Raw genomic sequence first — 19,224 nt, forward strand, 5'->3', positions numbered from 1 at the left:
CCTCTTGAAGGGGCACATATATTCTTTGTAAGTTTTTCTATTCCTGCTTGTGTAAAAGGAACTGCTGAAACATCATTTTGCCAAGGTCTTTTCTTTTTGTGTTCTGAGCTCTGTGTCCCCATTTTGTTCTGAGTTAACGTGTTTTGATAAGAAACATTTGTTACAAAAGAAACATTGCTAGACCTTAGACAAGACAGTATTATATGCTGTAATGGAAACTTCCCACTATTCCCCCCCCCCTTATGTTTGCTACCTTTTTCTAGTTGCTTTTATGTATCCTGTTACCATATATGGTCTTTCCTACAGTCATATGCTAAAAAAACTGACCCATGTGAAATGCTATAAAAGGTGTATGCAGTACTCTGAATAAAGAAGAGAGAGACATCTTTTTGCCTACTTGCATGTGCATGTGTGTGTGTGTGTGTGTGTGTGTGTGATTTTTTTTTCTAAAGAGGTGTCCCCGGATGCATCTGTAGTCAGGACAGCAGAACGAGGCTAATACAAATTGGGACCTGATCGTTTCACCTCTGTCAGATCCAGGGAGACCAGATATTCCCCAGGAGCTACCAAGGCAATGACTGAGTGCATGATCTCCATCCCAAAATTTGGGTACTCTCAAGTATGTATTGATGGATTTCAGATCCAGAATGGGTCTCCAGTTGTCAAGAGTCTTTCTTGGGTATGATAAAGTACACAGAGTATCTGCCCAAGCCCGGTTCATCCTCTGGAACTTCTATCATCTGTATTTGCAATAGGTGCTGTTCTGTATCTCACATTCTGGTTTTTCCAGCCTTCCAGCCAGTGAATCTATATAGAAATCCCAAAAAGGATGAAGGAACTCGAGCTTGTAACCCTCTTGAATGATGTCCAGCACCCAGTTGTCTGTACAAATGCATTTACAGGCTTCCCTGAATTCTGCAAGTCTCCTACCTATCTGGAGCAGATTGGAGAGGGGCCTGGCGTTATTGAGACTTCCTAGAGGCAGCTGCAGTATGGCCACCTGAACTTGAGGGTCGGCTGGTAGCTAGATCCTGCCTAGATTTTGATCCCCTCGGGGCCCGAGGTCTACTATCTGGCAAGGACTTAGGACACTGATCCATTTACAATGGTGATCAGATCGTCCAATCACTTGCCAAAAAGCATTTGACCCTTAAAGGGAAGCTTGCTCAAAGTGGCTTTAGAGGCTGAATCTCCCGCTCACTGCCGGATCCAAAGCATCCTGCAAGTGGCAATAGAATATGCAGACACCTTACTCATAGTTTTATAGTTTATTTATTTGTATCCAGCCTTTTCCAAAGTGGGTCACAACGAATACATACACAATCAATGGCAAACAAATACAAACAGTAAACTAGTTTAGCGACCAGCGCTCTTTCATATAATATAAAAGACATAATTTAGAATCCATACTTCATTTTGCAAAAAAGGTGCTTCTTCAACAGTGTTTAAAAATTCTGTAAATTGCTCTGCTGACTAATATACAAGGGAAGCCTATTCCATTCCCTGGGACCCAGGCTTCAACTCTTTAACAGTTGGAATATATAATTCCACACAATTGACAGAGTGCAACTCCTGAGGCACATGTGGTAAAATGCTCTCCATCAAAAACTTTGGTGCAAAATTGTGAACACAGAGGTAGACCAGTAACAACACTTTATAACAGTGTTTTTCAACCTTTTTTGGGCAAAGGCACACTTGTTTCATGAAAAAAATCACGAGGCACACCACCATTAGAAAATGTTAAAAAATTTAACTCTGTGCCTATATTGACTATATATAAAGTAATTCTCTTGAATAGGAATCAAATAAACACAAAGAAAGTATTTTATAATTACTTTATTATGAAATATTAAGTAAACAGAATAGTGAAAAATTATAAAATACTTTATTCAGTGCGAAACCTGGGCCTGTTTGGCTGAACACAAAGCTGATATTCTGGCTGGAATCGAAGAAAGACACACACGTAGCTCTTCGTCAACAGCTCTCAGTCTCTCTCTGTATTTGGTTTTTATAGCATACAAAAATAGACAAATATACCCTCCATCCTTTTTATTAAACCACAATAGCAGTTTTTAGCACAAGAAGCTGCGCTGAATGCCCAGCGCTGCTCTTGACGCTCATGGGCTCCCTGCGCTAAAAACCACTATTGCGGTTTAGTAAAAGGTGACCATATTGTAAAATATAGACAGCAGATATAAATTCAGAACTGTGTATAGTAAGTGAAGGGAAGTTTTCATCTCTGGGAATTTACCCAGTTAACTATTAAGTTATTTGGGCAAATTCCTTTGAAAACTGTGGTAATACTGCCTCCACTTTGCTAAATTTAAAATAAAATCATTTTTCCTACCTTGTCTGGTGATTTCTGGTTGCACTTTCTTCTTCTGACTGTGCATCCAATCTTTCTTCCCTTCTATCAGCCTGTATGCTTTCTCTCCTCCACACCTCATTCCCTCCCCCAACTTTTTCTTCCTCTCTCCCTGACCTTTCTTTCTTTTTTTCTGTTTCTCTTCTTTCCTTCTGTTTCCCTGCCTGCTCCCTTTCTTTCTTTCTCCCTGCCGTTCCCCAAGCCACTGCCACTGCCGCTGCCATCGGGGAACAGGACCCACCAATGGATAACAGGCCCCAAAGCCGACGCCGACGCATGCTCTCCCTGACGTCAATTCTGCAATCGGAGAGGAAGTTCCGCCCAGCCAGGCAGCGATTGGCTGGCCCGAACTTCCTCTCCGACTGCAGAATTGACGTCGGGGAGAAGAAGACTTATCGGCTCGATAGATTAGATCGCCAAGACAAAGTGAGTCCTGGGTGATCGACTCACTTTGCCTTGGCGAGCTACTGGCGCCCCTGCCTCGGGCCCCCTGTCAGCTCCGGGCCCCTGAATGCAGGACTGGTAGTACTGCCCTGATGGCGGCCCTGCGGCACACCAGGCAACATCTCGCGGCACACTAGTGTGCCGCGGAACAGCGGTTGAAAAACACTGCTTTATAACATATCATATATTTCATTTTAAGCCAATATAGTGTAACATACCAATCGGATACATGTTTACGCTTCCCCAATTGGAACAATGTCCTGACGATCAAATTTTGTGCCATTTGCAGCGCACATAAGGCCGAAGCAGGTATACCTAAAAGTACCAGATTACAGTAATCCAAACTGAATAACACAACTGTTTGCAAGACGACTTTAAATGTACTACCAGACAGATACGGTTTCAAGTTACTCAACATTCGCCGCTTAAAAAACACTTTATGAACCATTACCTGAATATGTCCACAAAAAGTCAGGCCTGAATCCACTAGAACTCATAAGTACTTTGCAACCACTGTCACCTTAGTACCCAGAAGTTTCAAGTGCAGTCGGCACATCATCTCCTAAAGCTCTCCCAACACACATCACTTTTGTTTTCTGAACGCTGAGCTTTAATTTGTTATAATCCATCCAACCCTTTATCTTTATTAACACCATCTGCAGTCACTGCACTGCCCTTTCAAAATCTCCATCCACAGGAAAAAATAATTGAATGTCGTCCGCATAGAGTCTGTAAGAGATCCCAAGACTCATCAGCAGCCTGCAGAGTGGAACAAGATAAATGTTGAACAGAACTGCCGAAAGGGCGGAACCCTGTGGGCCACCCGTCATGATTCCCTGATAAAGGGACAGTATCCCATACACCATGACCTCTTGTTGACGATCATATAGATATGATGAAAACCATTTCAGCACTATACCTCCCACACCACAAGATTTCAATCTATCTAGCAAAATTATGTGTTCTAGCATATCAAGTTCAGAGGAAACATCCAGAAAGACCACCAAATATACCAGAATCGACAGACATCAGACATTCTGTCTGCAACATAATCTACCCCTGAAATTACCACTGGGGGTATCATGCCTTCCTCTGAAGCCTGATGTAACATTTTATGGCGAGTGCTTACCACAAAGGAGGTTGCTGCTGCCAAGGTTTCAAATTGCCTTTTCATAAGGAGATCTAAGAACATAAGAAAAGCCACTGCTAGATCAGACCAGTGGTCCCTCACGCCCAGCAGTCTGCTCACGTGGCGGCCCCCAGGTCAAAGACCAGTGCCCTACTTGCGTTTGTTCTGATACAGCAGGAACTTGTCCAACCTTGTCTTGAATCCCTGGAGGGTGTTTTCCCTTATAACAGACTCCGGAAGAGCATTCCAGTTCTCTACCATTCTCTGGGTGAAGAAGAACTTCCTTACGCTTGTACGGAATCTATCCCCTTTTAACTTTAGAGAGTGCCCTCTCGTTTTCTCCACTTTGGAGAGGGAGAAACAACCTGTCTCTATCTACTAAGTCTATTCCCTTCATTATCTTGAACGTTTTGATCATGTCCTCTCTCAGTCTCCTCTTTCAAGGGAGATGATCACTGTCCCGGACCTTATCTCCGACATCAGAATTGACATTGGGGGAAGGCTTGTGTGCCCGATTGTACGCTGCCAGCCCTTCCCTTCATGGAATTGCGGCAGCAGTGGGCGAGCGGTGGTCCAGGGAGGAGGAATCAGCGTGGCAGGGAGGAAGGCAGACTTTGGAGCAGCAGGGAGGAAGGCAGACATCGGTGCAGGAGGGAAGTAGGAAAAAGGCTGGAAGGCAGTGAGGGGGAAGGAACTCGGGATTTAGGAAGGAAGGAGGGAAGGAATAAAAAGAGACAATTGTTGGGCCTGAGGAAGGAAGGAAAGAAAGAACTATCTAGTGCAACCAGAAATCACTAGACAACAAAGATAGGATTTCAATTTAGTGATCAAGATCTATCTGTTGCAGTATATTTGTCTATTTTTCTAGGAAGCTGGGTTCAGAGGCACAATTTGGTTCAGAATATTTTTTTCTTGGTTTTCCTCCTCTAAATCTAGGGTGCGTCTTATGGTCAGGTGCATCTTATGGAATGAAAAATACAGTAGTTTGGACCTCTTTTTTTTGCCTATGGATGGGATAAGCAGTTGGTACTACAGCAGGATAAACTGGAGCAAACTGATCAGATAAGATGTGGCTAATGATTCTTATAGGCTATTAATCTCTGTTTTTCAGAATGTTCTTTACATGCAGATTCACCAACATTTAACACAGTTCATAGAACTTGCACCCTTTTGTTATAGAGCAATTTACATCTGAGTTCTTTTGTTTTACATAAAAGTCTGAATATTATTTTTAAAATCTCTTTTGCTGGGGGATAGAGCCTATGAATTACATTTGCTATTAGCAATTCCCTAGTAAGGGTTGCTGTTGATTCTATTTTTAAATTAAGTTCCTATCCTGCTAACACATCAGTTGGCGGCTGTAAAGCTGTTGATCGCCTGATCTCTAAATGGAGAAATAATAAGCAAGTTAAAACAGTCATTTTATCTTGCATCAATAAGGCCGTAACACTCACCCAGGCTTTCAATTTACAGGCTCAATTGTCAGCTGTTTGCTGATGACTAGGAGAAGAGGGGAAGATAATGACAGGCTGCAGGCACTTTATTTCGGAGAAGGGGGTAGAGAAAGAAAAACCATTGCTTGCAAAGGTATTGACAAGTTGCATTCAGAGAAAAGGCTATGGGCTTGACTTGGGCAAGTTGTTTACACATACAATGCACTTACACTCAAATGACACATTTGTGCTACCCTAGTTCCAAACAGAACACGCAGCAGTCTTTTTAGAATCTGTTTTAGATATGGAAACAAAAATAGTGGATAATTTGCCCCAAATTATAGTCACTTGAGTTCTAATAAAATCGTGAGTAGTACTGTTTGCTTTCAGTGCTTTCATTAAGTAAAGCTGGGCCTGTTATTAAGGTACTAACACATACATTTTATATTAGCATTTAGCAGTGTTCTTACTCAGATGGTTTCTTGTCATTGTAAAGCTGCTTGGAAGGTTATGAGAGACTTTGAAAACCATGGTTCTGAAATTAGGCACGGAAGAAAAAAAAAATGGAAACACTATGCTCACTCAGACTTAAAGGCCACTTTAATGCCCTAAAGTGATAAGATTTTTTTTTAGAAACTAAGTCTAAAAGAACCATCTTGGATTAAGTCATGCACTGAGAAACTACTGGCCTCTTTATTATTATTATTTTTTTTTAACTTGTTGCAGGTTGTTAAATCAATAGCTTTGCTAAATGGCAGCTAACAGAATGTAGAAGCACAGCCAGTAGAAATGTAAGGAAAGTAATATAACGTAACATAATTTTTTATTTATGTACTACATAAGCCTTACAGTTCAAAGCGGTTTACAGGATAAAACAAAACAACAGAAATATTGTAAATAATAACATCAAGTGTGATGAATTAAAACTTATAACAAGGATGGAGAAAGAATGGGAGAGTTTTCTCGATAATGGGGGAAAAGGATGTTATTAAATTAGGACAATTTAATTTGAGAAGAGAAATGTTTTTAAGAGTTTCCTAAAATGCATATAAGAGGTTGAGGAGCGGACTAGTTGACTCCAATTTGGATCTTTTGAAGCTGCTTGGTAGGCTAGGAGCTTCGATAAGAATCTCTTGCGGGTAGAACCTTTAACTGATGGAAAAGTAAAAAACGATTGAGGTTTAGTGGTTTGCCCAGGCCTGGAGAAGGAAAATCGATCGATAAGATTGGAGGGTAATAATCCATTAAATGAAAATTGATCAGTAAGGTAGGAGGGTAATAATCCATTAAATACTTTGTAAAAGAAACAGCCCAGTTTGAATAATACTCAGTTTTCCATTTTCAGCCAGTAAAGTTTGTGATAATGAATAATGTGGTCAGACTTTTTCAAATTTAATTATTAGCCTAATAGTGGTGTTTTGGATTATGCTAAGCTTCTGGAAGTATTTGTGAAGTCTGGACAAATAGATAATGTTGCAATAGTTCAAGATACTTATAACTAAAGATTGGATTAGGAGGATGAAAGATGCTTGGTCAAAATATTTCCTTATTGATTTGAGCTTCTAGAGTGCGCAGAAACCTTTTTGAGTGACTAGGCTGATGTAGAGAATGACACGGTGGCGGTTTACCCGCGGCTACCGCGTTTAGCCGCGGGTAACCCGCCAAAAACGGGGAATGAAAATTAGCAGCCTCTGCGGGGACGGGGACAAGGCCATCACCGCCCCGTGGAGCGGTGAATGGTTTTGTCACCGCAGTGAGGCATAAAGGATCGTGCGGTCCCCGTAGCCCCCACCCGCACGCCGGCTCGATCGTTTAACCAGCTTCCTCTCTCCACCTCACCTTAGTTTGCCGGCTTTCTTTTTCGGCGACCGGAACGCTTTCAAAAGAGCCGCGCGGCTGCTCAGTATTCAATCTTCTGCTCTGACCCAACCGGAAACAGGAAGTTGCAGCAGAGCAGAAGATTGAACTTTGAGCAGTCGCGCATGCGCGGCTCTTTGAAAGCGTGCCGGTCGCCGAAAAAGAAAACCGGCAAACTAAGGAGAGCTGGAGAGCAGTAGCGTACCAAGGGGGGGGGGGGGGGCGGGAGGGGCGAAAAAGGTAATGACGCCAGGCCTTGGAGCACCGAGGCAGACCGCTTCTCCCTCCTCCCAGCCGAACCCCTGCTGACCCTCCTATCTCTCCCCCCCCAAGTGAACCTTTCCGACCCTCCCAGCGAAAGCAGCAAACCTCCCTCCAGTAGTGTCGGCTTTCTCCTCCCTCTGCCGCATCACTGATGACGTCATCAGTGACGCGGCAGAGGAAGGAGAAAGCCGCGAAGGAGGTTTGCTGCTCTCGCTGGGAGGGTCGGAAAGGTTCGCAGGGGGAGGAGATAGGAGGCTCAGCAGGGGTTCGGCTGGGAGGGGGGAGAAGCGGACTGCCTCAGTGCTCCATTACCTTCTTCGGGCAGCAACAGCGTTTACAATTCGCTGCTGTTGCCGGCTTCAGGCCTTGTTCTCTGCCGGGTCCTGCCTACTTCCTGTTTTCATGAAGACAGGACCCGACAGAGAGGAAGGCCTGAAGCCGGCAACAGCAGTGAATTGTGAATGCTGCTGCTGCCCGATGAAGTTCAGGACATCGGGGAAGGAGCAGGGAGAAATCGGCTGCTGGTTTGGGGGTGAGGGTAGGGAAAGAATCGTGGAAGTGGAGAAATTGGCACGGTGGCTTTGTGGGGGCTAGAGGGAGAGAGAAAGAAAGGAAAAAATAAAGAGGGGGGGCCAGGAGGAGAGAAAGAAAGGCAGAAATAAAGAGGGGTCAGGGGGAGAGAGAAAGAAAGGCAGAAAGATAGAGGAGGGCCAGGGGGAGAGAGAAATAAAGAGGGAGGCCAGGGGGAGAGAGAAAGAAAGGCAGAAATAAAGAGGGGAGCCAGGGGGAGAGAGAAAGAAAGAGGGGGGGGGCAGGAGAAGAAAGAAGAAGGACCAGAAGAAGGACCAGAGACTCATGAAATCACCAGACAAAAAGGTAGGAAAAATGATTTTATTTTCAACTTAGTGATCAAAATGTGTCCGTTTTGAGAATTTATATCTGCTGTCTATATTTTGCACTATGGCCCCCTTTTACTAAAACGCAATAGCGGTTTTTAGCGCAGGGAGCCTATGAGCGTCGAGAGCAGCGTGGGGCATTCAGCGCAGCTCCCTGCGCTAAAAACCGCTATCGCAGTTTAATAAAAAGAGAGGGGGAATATTTGTCTATTTTTGTATAGTTGTTACTGAGGTGACATTGCATAAAGTCATCTGCCTTGACCTCTTTGAAAACCCGCAGAATATAAATGATAATTAACATTTTCTCTGCGTACAGCGTGCTTTGTGTTTTTAAAATTTTATTGTTGGTAGATCATTTTGACTTGGCCACAAAGGTAAGGGAGAGGGAGGGAGGGGAGCTGCTGAAAGACATCTAGTAATCCTTGCAGGCTTGACTGTGCAGGGAATTATTTTTGTAAAATCATGTTTTGTTATGTGACTGGCATTATCTAGACTTTAATTTCTATGAATGAATAGAATGAAAATGATATAAAATTACTTGCTTGCGGGGACCGTGTGTTCCGGCTCACACAAGGAAGGAGGGGGTGAAAGGGAAAAAGTTTCTCTTGCTTGGAAATAGATTCTGAAGTGACCTCATCAAAGAAGACCAGCACCAAATGTACAAGAAATCCCTTAAACAATGTCAAAAGAGACCAAAATAGAAAACTGCTACTGCCTTGAGACTCCATTATTGAAGGAATCAACTTGAAATCACAGAAGAGACAGGAAAAGGTTAAATGCCTCATGGAATCCTCAGGTACAAAACACAAACCAAATTGTGAATGAAATCAGAGCAGACAGTAAGAATTATAAAATTGATGTCATTATCCATCTGGAAAAAAAGGCATACTAGAAATAATGCCTCAGCAATACAATTTTCAGAAGTTCTATTTGCTCATGGTAAGGGAGAAGAGAGACTGCTAGTGATGGTGAAGGGACTGATAGAAGATATGAAAGAAGGGTGGTAGAAAGGAACAGATGGTAAAGGAGGGAGGGAAGGGTGGTGGTGGAAAGGAATAGAACATACATTGAAAGAGGGTAGAGAGGAACAGACCCTGAAAGGAAATGTGGAAAGCAGAGTGGGGAGAAGACGCTGGAAGGGAAGAAAACAGATGCCAGACTATGGGGGAGCAGAGGGAAGAAGATGGGAGCTAGACGGGGACGGTGACGGGGCGGTGAATGGGATGGCAGTGGCAGTGACGGGGCGGTGAAAGGGATGGCGGTGACGGTGACGGGGCGGTGAAGGGAACGGCGGTGACGGGGCGGTGCAGAGGATGGTGGGCCGGGGACGGTGCAGTGACAGGGACAGATTTTTTCCCCGTGTCATTCTCTAGGCTGATGTGAACGGACATGGACATTTGCCTGTCTAGGTGTACTCCTAGGATTCTGATGGTTGTGGAGAAGGGATAATTGACACCTCTTAAGGTTATGGAATTAATCGGAGAATGGGAGGCCGTAGCTAAGAAGAATGTAGTTTTTCTCCGTGTTTATTTTATTTTAAAAATTTCTATACCCTTTAAAACTAAACGGTTTACATAATTTACATACACAATTCTAAAACAGAAACATGATAAAATAAGCATACAAACAATCCTCAGAAATCGTGACTACAGAATAATACCATCGCTTGCATAATAAAGATCATGAATAGTTCATCAACTCTGCCAGAGAGGAAAATTATTGGCTAGAGAAAGGCATCTACAAATAACTACATCTTAAGTAATTTTCTAAACATGCCCTTTTCACAGCAATTTCGTATCTGACACACCAGGGAGATCCTTAACAACTCGGGCACAACAAAAAGTCATTTTACCAGTCTCAACAAGCCTTGAATTCACAGTCATCTTCAATAAAGCTAAATTCTCAGAACGCAATGATCTTTTTGGTGTATAACTAGCGAACAGAATGCTAGGAATGATTAAGAAAGGGATCACGAACAGATCGGAGAAGGTTATCATGCCGCTGTATCGGGCCTTGGTGCGCCTCACCTGGAGTACTGCATCCAGCACTGGTTGCCATACATGAAGAAGGACATGGTACTACTCGAAAGGGTTCAAAGACCAACTAAAATGGTTAAGGGGCTGGAGGAGTTGCCGTACAGTAAGAGATTGGAGAAACTGGGCCTCTTCTCCCTTGAAAAGAGGAGACTGAGAGGGGACATGATCGAAACATTCAAAAATACTGAAGGGAATAGACTTAGCAGATAAAGACAGATTGTTCACCCTCTCCAAGGTAGGGAGAACGAGAGGACACTCTCTAAAGTTGAAAGGGGATAGATTCCATACAAACGTAAGGAAGTTCTTCTTAACTCAGAGAGTGGTAGAAAACTGGAACGCTCTTCCGGAGTCTGTTATAGGGGAAAACACCCTCCAGGGTTTCAAGACAAAGTTGGACAAGTTCCTGTTAAACTGGAACATACGCAGGTGAGGCTGGACTCATTTAGAGCACTGGTCTTTGACCTGGGGGCCGCCGAGTGAGCGGACTGCTGGGCAAGATAGACCACTGGTCTGACCCAGCAGCAGCAATTCTTATGTTCTTATATTATTTTTTAACAATTCTGGAATGTTTACATACAAGAATTGATGACAATTCATTACTGCTTTATACTGTACAGCTTGTAGCTGGACATCCAGTTTTCTATTGCATTGAGGATGGTATCCAGTAAATGCAGTTCAGGAGGAGTCAAACTGGTGACAGGAATGATCATGGTGATGTCGTCAGCACAGTTGTAATGAGAGATATTAAGATTGCTGAGCTGGATCCCTAAAGATGAAAGATAAACATTGAAGAGCAAGGGAGATAGTGGAGAGCCTTGAGGGACACTACATTCACTATGCCATGAGGTGGATAATGTGTCATCAATCTTAACTTGGTAGCTACGGGACTTTAAGAAGCCTTTAAATCAGTTTAGTACTTTTCCTGTTAGACCAAAAACTTCCAAACGTTGTAACAATAAGTCATGATCCACAAGATCAAAAGGGCTGCTGAGGTCGAACTGAAGGATAAAAGCATTCTGACCTTTGCTGAGTATCTTGTACCAGTCATTGAGAAGAGATGCGATAACCGTCTTCGTACTGAAAGAAATGTCTAAAGCCAGATTATGAGTTGTGAAGAAGTTGAAAATGATCTAAATGGTTCTTTAATTGGATTGGTAAGGTCAGAACAGAGAGACATGGAGAAACTAGGTTCTTACCTGCTAATTTTCTTTTAAACTCTCCAGACCAGTACAGCTTCACTGATGGGTAATAGCTCATCATGACCAGCAGGTGGAGACAGACAAAATCTTTTGATTGTAGTAGAAATAGCTATGCTTTCCTATTAAACCTCAGTCTGCTGAATAGCCAAGCAGAACTAAACAGTGCTAAATATAACAGTAACAATGCCCCGAACAGGAGCAACAACGAACATAGAGTAATACTGCTGGAAGATGCATAGATAAAGCCCCTTCAGTAAAGGTCCCCACAGCTCGCCAGCCACGCAAACTGAGCCAAAGACGCTGTTCTTTTGATCTCCCTGGGCCTAGAAAAATACTAGAACCCGCAGAACAAATCCAACTCTTCATGCGAAAACCCGTAAGAACAACAGACAGACAGATCTGTACTGGTCTGGAGAGTCTAAAAGAAAGAAAATTAGCAGGTAAGAATCTAATTTCTCCTTCTTTAGCACCTCTCCAGACCGGTACAGCTTCACTGATGGGATGTACCAAAGCAGTAGCCATCATGGGTGGGATACCTGGAGGGCCGCCACCAAAACATGCTCACCGAACACTGCGCCCCAACGTGCCTGAATGTTCACACGGTGGTGGCACACAAAGGAATGCAAAGAAGACCAAACCACAGCTTTACAGATATCCACTGGAGGTACCAGAGAAGACTCAACCCAAGAAGCTGCCTGACCATGAATGGAATGAGCCTGGAGAAATTCCGGAACATGCTTCTTTTGAAGAAGGTATGCGGAAGCAATAGTCTCCATGATCCAGCATGCAATGGTAGCCTTGGAAGCACCATCCCCCTTACGAGGACCCGCTAAGAGGACAAAAAGATGATCCAACTTCTGGAACTCCTGGGTCTGCTGAACATAAGCACGAAGGACCCAACAGACATCCAACTTGTGCATCTTCTATACTCACTTTTTTTCTTCTCTCTCTACTTCTCCATCTAGCTACACGTCGGGCACACTCCAGCTCACCAACTTTAGATCACATGGAAGGAATTATGGAGGCAGCAGAAGGCAAGCGAAGCTTTCCAGTATACTGCATTGACTGTCACATGTATGACTACCTCCCTTCCGGGAGGCAGGCCTACATATGCAGTCGATGTCAGGAACTGGCTAGCCTAAAGAAGGAGATCGGGAGACTACAGGTCAAAGTACAGGAGCTAGAGGGACTCCGCTCCATAGAGGAACCAAGGGAATTTGAACCAACCGAGGACACCAGCAGAGATAACCACATCCACGAACAGGTCAGAGAGCTCGAAAGATTCATCAAGGAGGCCTGCAAGATGGTAGAAATACAGGATCACCCGCTCTTCAGAAGGGAACAAACGGATGGAGGACAGGACCCGCCAGGAGCCACCAGGACCCACCAGGACCCACCAGGAGCCGAGGGAGAGGAACCTTGCGGAGGAATCAACCAGGAGAAGGAAGGATTGGAGGATCCAATCATCGACACAGACCTGAGACCCAGGAGGAAGCTGAGGAGAGGAAAATCTGCTATCGTGGTGGGAGATTCAATCCTGAGAGAGGTGGACAGTCACATAGCAGGAGGCAGAGCTGATCGCCTAGTGACATGTCTCCCAGGGGCGAGGACAAAGGACATCTCCGACAGAATCGAGAGTATCATGGAGGGAGCTGAGACAGAGGACACAGCAGTGATAATCCACGTCGGAACAAATGACGTCAGCAGAAGGAATTTCAACATGACTACACTGACCGAGCAGTTTAAGATCCTGGGGAGGAAGCTGAAGCTGAGAACAGGGAAGATAGCCTTTTCAGAGATCCTGCCAGTACCAAGAGCAGATGCGAAGAGGCAGACCGAGCTGCAAGCAACAAATGGATGGCTGAGGCGATGGTGTGACGAGGAGGGTTTCCTCTTTGTACGGAACTGGTCAACCTTCCTGGGGAAAAACAAGCTCTATAGGAGAGACGGACTGCATTTGAGCACGGCTGGGACGAGGATGCTGGCACGTAACATCCAGACCTGCATAGACATGAATTTAAACTGATAACAAGGGGAAAGCCGATAGTCGATCTGACCTCGACACATCGGACCACAGTATCAAGCAAGGATACTGAAAAAGAAAATGGCGATAGTGGACTAGAGACAAAATGGACACTTTATGGACATAAACCCAAAGATGCAGCACAGGGACCCGAGAGGCAACTAGAAATAAAGAGTAAGACAAGGAGGAAACAGCAGGACCCAGAGGGCTATCAAAGAACAAAAAAGCGGGCAGAGGACGGGATAGACACACCACAGGAGGCAACATGTGAGGAGACCAGCAGGAGCAACAAATCAAGAGTAGATCCAAAAGAAAAGGTAACAAACTGGGACTTAAATTGCCTATATACAAATGCTAGGAGCCTAAGGACTAAAATGGGGGAGCTAGAAGTTATAGCCGTAAATAAGGACATAGACATAATAGGAATCACAGAGACATGGTGGACAGAGGACAACAAATGGGATGTGGCCCTTCCAGGGTATAAACTCTACAGGAAGGACAGAGCACACAAAAAGGGGGGAGGAATAGCACTGTATATAAAGGACTCCATTCCCTCATCCAGAACAGAAACAACAATAAGGGCGGACAGTCTGGAGTCACTATGGGTTAAGCTGACAGGAGGGGAAGGAGCTGACATCAAATTGGGATTGTACTATCGCCCGCCAGGACAGTCAGAAGCAAACGACCTGGAACTGGAGGCCAAACTGAGGCAGGAGTGCAAAAGTGGAAGGGTGGTGGTTATGGGGGATTTCAACTATCCGGGAATAGACTGGGACATTGGGCACTCAAATTGCATGAGAGAAACTAAATTCCTAGAGGCGATAAGGGACTGTTTCATGGAGCAGCTGGTCACGGAACCAACGCGAGGGGATGCCACGCTAGACCTAATCCTCAACGGGCTAGAAGGACCCGCAAAGGAAGTGGTGGTAATAGCACCATTAGGGAACAGTGATCACAACATGATCCAGTACAAATTAAACATGGGAACATCAAAGGTGAAAAGAACCAAAACGACAGCACTCAACCTCAGAAAGGGAAACTACAAGGACATGAGGAAAATGGTAGGAAAAAAGCTCAACAGCAACTCAGGGAAGGTGAAGACCGTAAAGGAAGCCTGGACACTGCTTAAAGGCACAGTGCTCGAGGCACAAGACCTGTGCGTCCCAAGGTTTAGGAAAGGGTGCAAAAAAAATCGAACTAGAAACCCAGCATGGATAACATCTGCAGTTAAAAAGGCGATAAGTGACAAGAAATCATCCTTCAAGAAATGGAAAAAGGATCCAACAAAAGAAAACCAGGAAGAGCACAAAAGACACCAGAAAGAATGTCATTGAGAGGTCAGGAAGGCAAAGAGAGAATATGAGGAAAGACTGGCAGGAGAAGCAAGAAACTTCAAACCCTTCTTCAGGTATGTGAAAGGGAAACAACCAGCCAGAGAGGAAGTGGGACCACTGGACGACGGAGACAGGAAAGGAGCGATAAAGGAGGAAAAAGAGATAGCTGAAAGGTTAAACAAATTCTTCTCGTCAGTCTTCACCAGAGAGGACACATCCAATATCCCAGAACCCGAGGTGATTATAAACGGAGAACACGACGAAAGGCTGGTACAACTAGAGGTAAGCAAAGAGGATGTCCTCAGACAGATAGACAGACTAAAGAGCGATAAATCACCAGGCCCGGACGGCATCCACCCAAGGGTACTAAAAGAACTGAGAAACGAAATAGCAGAGACACTTCGCCAAATATGTAACCTCTCCCTAAAAACTGGGGAGATCCCAGAGGACTGGAAAATAGCAAATGTCACGCCCATCTTTAAGAAGGGATCAAGGGGTGACCCGGGAAACTACAGGCCTGTGAGCTTGACCTCGGTTCCTGGAAAGATGCTGGAAGCAATGGTAAAGGACACAATCTGCGAACACATAGAAAACAATGGACAACTGAAGGCGAGCCAGCATGGCTTCTGCAAGGGAAGGTCATGCCTCACGAACTTGCTGTACTTCTTTGAGGGAATAAACAGTCAGATGGATAAGGGTGAATCCATAGACATCATTTACCTTGACTTCCAAAAAGCCTTCGACAAGGTACCACATGAACGGCTACTTAAAAAACTGTGGAACCACGGGGTGCAAGGGGATATCTACCGATGGATCAAACACTGGCTAGCGGGCAGGAAACAGAGGGTTGGAGTCAAGGGCCAATACTCAGATTGGCAATGGGTCACGAGCGGAGTTCCGCAGGGGTCGGTGCTGGGACCTCTACTATTCAATATATTTATTAACGATCTGGAAACGGGGACAAAATGTGAGGTTATCAAATTTGCTGATGACACCAAACTCTGCAGCAGGGTTAGAAACACGGAAGACTGTGAAGACCTACAAAAGGACCTAACGAGACTGGAAGACTGGGCAAAAAAGTGGCAAATGAGTTTTAACGTGGAGAAATGCAAGGTCATGCATGTAGGGAAAAAGAACCCGATGTTCAACTACAAAATGGGGGGAACACTGCTAGGGGTGAGTAACCTGGAAAGGGACTTGGGGGTGATGGTCGACTCATCACTGAAACCATCGGCGCAATGTGCGACAGCCTCAAAGAAAGCAAACAGAATGCTGGGCATCATCAAAAAGGGTATCACAACCCGGACGAAGGAAGTCATCATGCCGCTGTATCGCGCAATGGTGCGCCCGCACCTGGAGTACTGTGTTCAATACTGGTCGCCGTACCTCAAGAAGGACATGGCGGTACTCGAGGGAGTGCAGAGGAGGGCGACTAAGCTGATAAAAGGTATGGAAAATTTTCCATACGCTGACAGGTTAAAAATGCTGGGGCTGTTCTCCCTGGAGAAGAGGAGACTTAGAGGGGACATGATAGAAACCTTCAAAATCCTTAAGGGCATAGAGAGAGTAAATAAGGACAGATTCTTCAAACTGAGGGGAGCCACAAGCACTAGGGGTCACTCAGAGAAATTGAAAGGGGACAGGTTTAGAACAAATGCTAGAAAGTTCTTTTTTACGCAGAGGGTGGTGGACACATGGAACGCGCTTCCGGAGGAAGTGATAGGCCAGAACTCTGTACAGGGGTTCAAGAAGGGTTTGGATAGGTTCCTGGAGGATAAAGGGATAGAGGGGTACAGATAGAACTTGAGGTAGGTTATAAAAGTGGTCAGAAACCACTTCATAGGTCGCAGACCTGATGGGCCGCCGCGGGAGCGGACCGCTGGGCGAGATGGACCTCGGTCTGACCCAGTGGAGGCAACTTCTTATGTTCTTAACTGCCTCTGCTTCAAAGAGCCCTCCCGACTACCCAGGACTGGGAGGACCACAGATTGATTGACATGAAAAGGCGAGACCACCTTCGGCAAAAAGGAAGGAACAGGCCACAGTACAACCCGCTCCCTAGGGAGGGAGGCCTACAAGAGAAAGCATGCAGCTAAGAAACGCGTCTCGCAGAAGAAATGGCCACCAAAAAGACCACTTTAAGGATAAGATCCTTCAACAAGCAGGAACCCAGGAACACAAAAGATGGGCGCACAAGTGTGGACATTTTTACTTTTATTCCATGCTTGGTCTCTGTGTCTTACCCAAATTTATCCTTATATTTTACCAGCAGCTTTCATCCTTATGTTTTCCCATCAGCTAATGGCTATAAATATAAAAAATATCATGAGCATTTGCTCTCTTTTCAAGCTGCTATGCATGATAGTGATCTCAGGTACTTGTTTTCTATGTCCCACTCTTATCTTCATTTCAGAAGGCGATTAAAAACTCACCCTTTTAATAAGTTTATAGGTAACTAATTCTGTCATACCTGTTCACTTCCATGTACTTATACTAATCTTTTGTAAACTGCATTGAACTACCTGGTTATGCGGTCTAGAAACTGGTTTTATTGTATTGTATTGAATCCTGAGTTTGGAATAACTGAAAATGTTTGCAACTGGTTTAAGGGATTTTTATCTGGAAGATCACACAGGGTGAAAATATTAGGGGTAATATCATAAGCATGGAATAGTTTATCATAGGGATTACTCTCTCACTTATCTTATTCAATGTAATGATGCAATCACTGGGTTGGGACCTGGAGAAAGTTGCTTAGATTTGATAGACAACTGGGTTACGTTGCATCTGTTAAAATTAAAGAGAGAAAACAAAATTTTTGCTACTGCACACATCAGATAATACCTGGAATGATCATATATGCTCAAGAAATGACACACAACATATGTTCAATTTGTGTTTGAGGATCATAGGGGGTTGAAGTTGACAGTTTGCCATCAATGGAAATATAAGTAAATATAGTGATCAAAAGATCTTTTATGTTACTGAGGAAAATTAGGAAATATCTTGAATTACCTCTAGGCTGGTAGTACAGACTTTATTGTTATTCCAGCTAGATTACTGAAATATTGTATTACTCAGCATGTTTGAATTATTTAAGATACCAAACAATACAAAATACCGTAGTTTGGCTGATGCATTGAGCTAATAAGTATAATAAAATTGTCATTTATAGTCACATCGAGCTAGAGTTAAATTTAAAGTGTATGATCATTTTCAAAATCTTAGTTAGAAATGCTCTACCATATATGATAGATTTGCTACAATTATCAAAGAGTGGTGGTATATGTTTTCTTCGAAATCAGAGGTTCTTACGTAACGGCAAAAAAGATTTGTTTTCAAGAATTATCATCATCATCATTTTCCTATCAGGTGGCTATGGTTTGGAATTCCTTGCTGTATTAGACTATTAAAACTCATTTTTTTTGTTTAGAAACATTATAAAGGAAGAAGCGACTTCAGAGATTGACATGGCTGCTTGAACAGGGAGCTCTGGGTTCGTTTTTCAATATTATAGTCACATCAGAATAGAGCGATAAGAAGTGATCATAATACATAGATCTGCATTGGCAATCAACTGTGCATAGTATCCTATGTCTCTTAGGAGAAACAATCAGATATTAAGGACTTCTCTCTTATTTCAGGCAGGACCATGTGAGGGATTGAATGCAGAAGCGAGCAGGCCGGGCAGGGTAGAAGTCAGTAACCACATATGCTGGATCTTCAAGATTCACAGGAGAGTGCTGGTGACCTCTCTCTCAGAAAATATTTGCAGAAATAGTTTTCAGAGTTAAAAGCAGAGATGTGAGTGGTAACATATAGAACTGCAGGAGGTGTTGGGAGAGTTATGCCAAGACAACCGAGATGCATCAGAGGTTAGATCACCTAGACAGACAATTTGAAGAGCAAAATGGGGTGACCGAGCCTTTACAGAAACAAGGAACTGTGGTAGAAAAAGCAGTGAAGGCTCTCTGGGAGAAATTATATGATCTAGAAAACTGCACCTACAGTTGTGGGGAATACCAGAGACAGAGTATGAAAACATAGTGGCTACTACTATTCAGTGTTTGTGCAGGCATCTATTATCTACTTCAGCTGAAGACTCTGTGTTGCCTTAAATTAAAACAGACAGAAATCATAGGGCTCTTTGTCCAGCTCAGGCAGATCAGCATCATGACTTGGTGGTATGCTTCCATGGGTGTATGGTTAAGGAGAAGCTAATGGCTGCTACACTGCATGAGAAA

At 44.0% G+C, this 19,224-nt stretch overlaps 1 protein-coding gene across 6 annotated transcripts in view; it reads right to left on the reverse strand.

Annotated features, from left to right (window-relative positions):
* Positions 1 to 19,224, reverse strand: part of DPH6 (diphthamine biosynthesis 6) — a 370,732-nt gene that overhangs the window by 13,091 nt on the left and 338,417 nt on the right. The window contains exon 14 of one of the 6 annotated variants that reach the window (XM_033952071.1): positions 17,684 to 17,767. The exons of the other annotated variants lie outside the window; for them this stretch is intronic. Coding sequence (XP_033807962.1) covers positions 17,735 to 17,767 — 33 coding nt within the window. The 3' untranslated portion in view covers positions 17,684 to 17,734. Of the gene's footprint in view, positions 1 to 17,683; positions 17,768 to 19,224 lie in introns of those variants that run through there. 6 annotated transcript variants of the gene reach the window in all.

Source organism: Geotrypetes seraphini, chromosome 7, assembly GCF_902459505.1.
Source record: "Geotrypetes seraphini chromosome 7, aGeoSer1.1, whole genome shotgun sequence".
In the NCBI taxonomy this organism is placed as follows: Eukaryota; Metazoa; Chordata; class Amphibia; order Gymnophiona; family Dermophiidae; genus Geotrypetes; species Geotrypetes seraphini.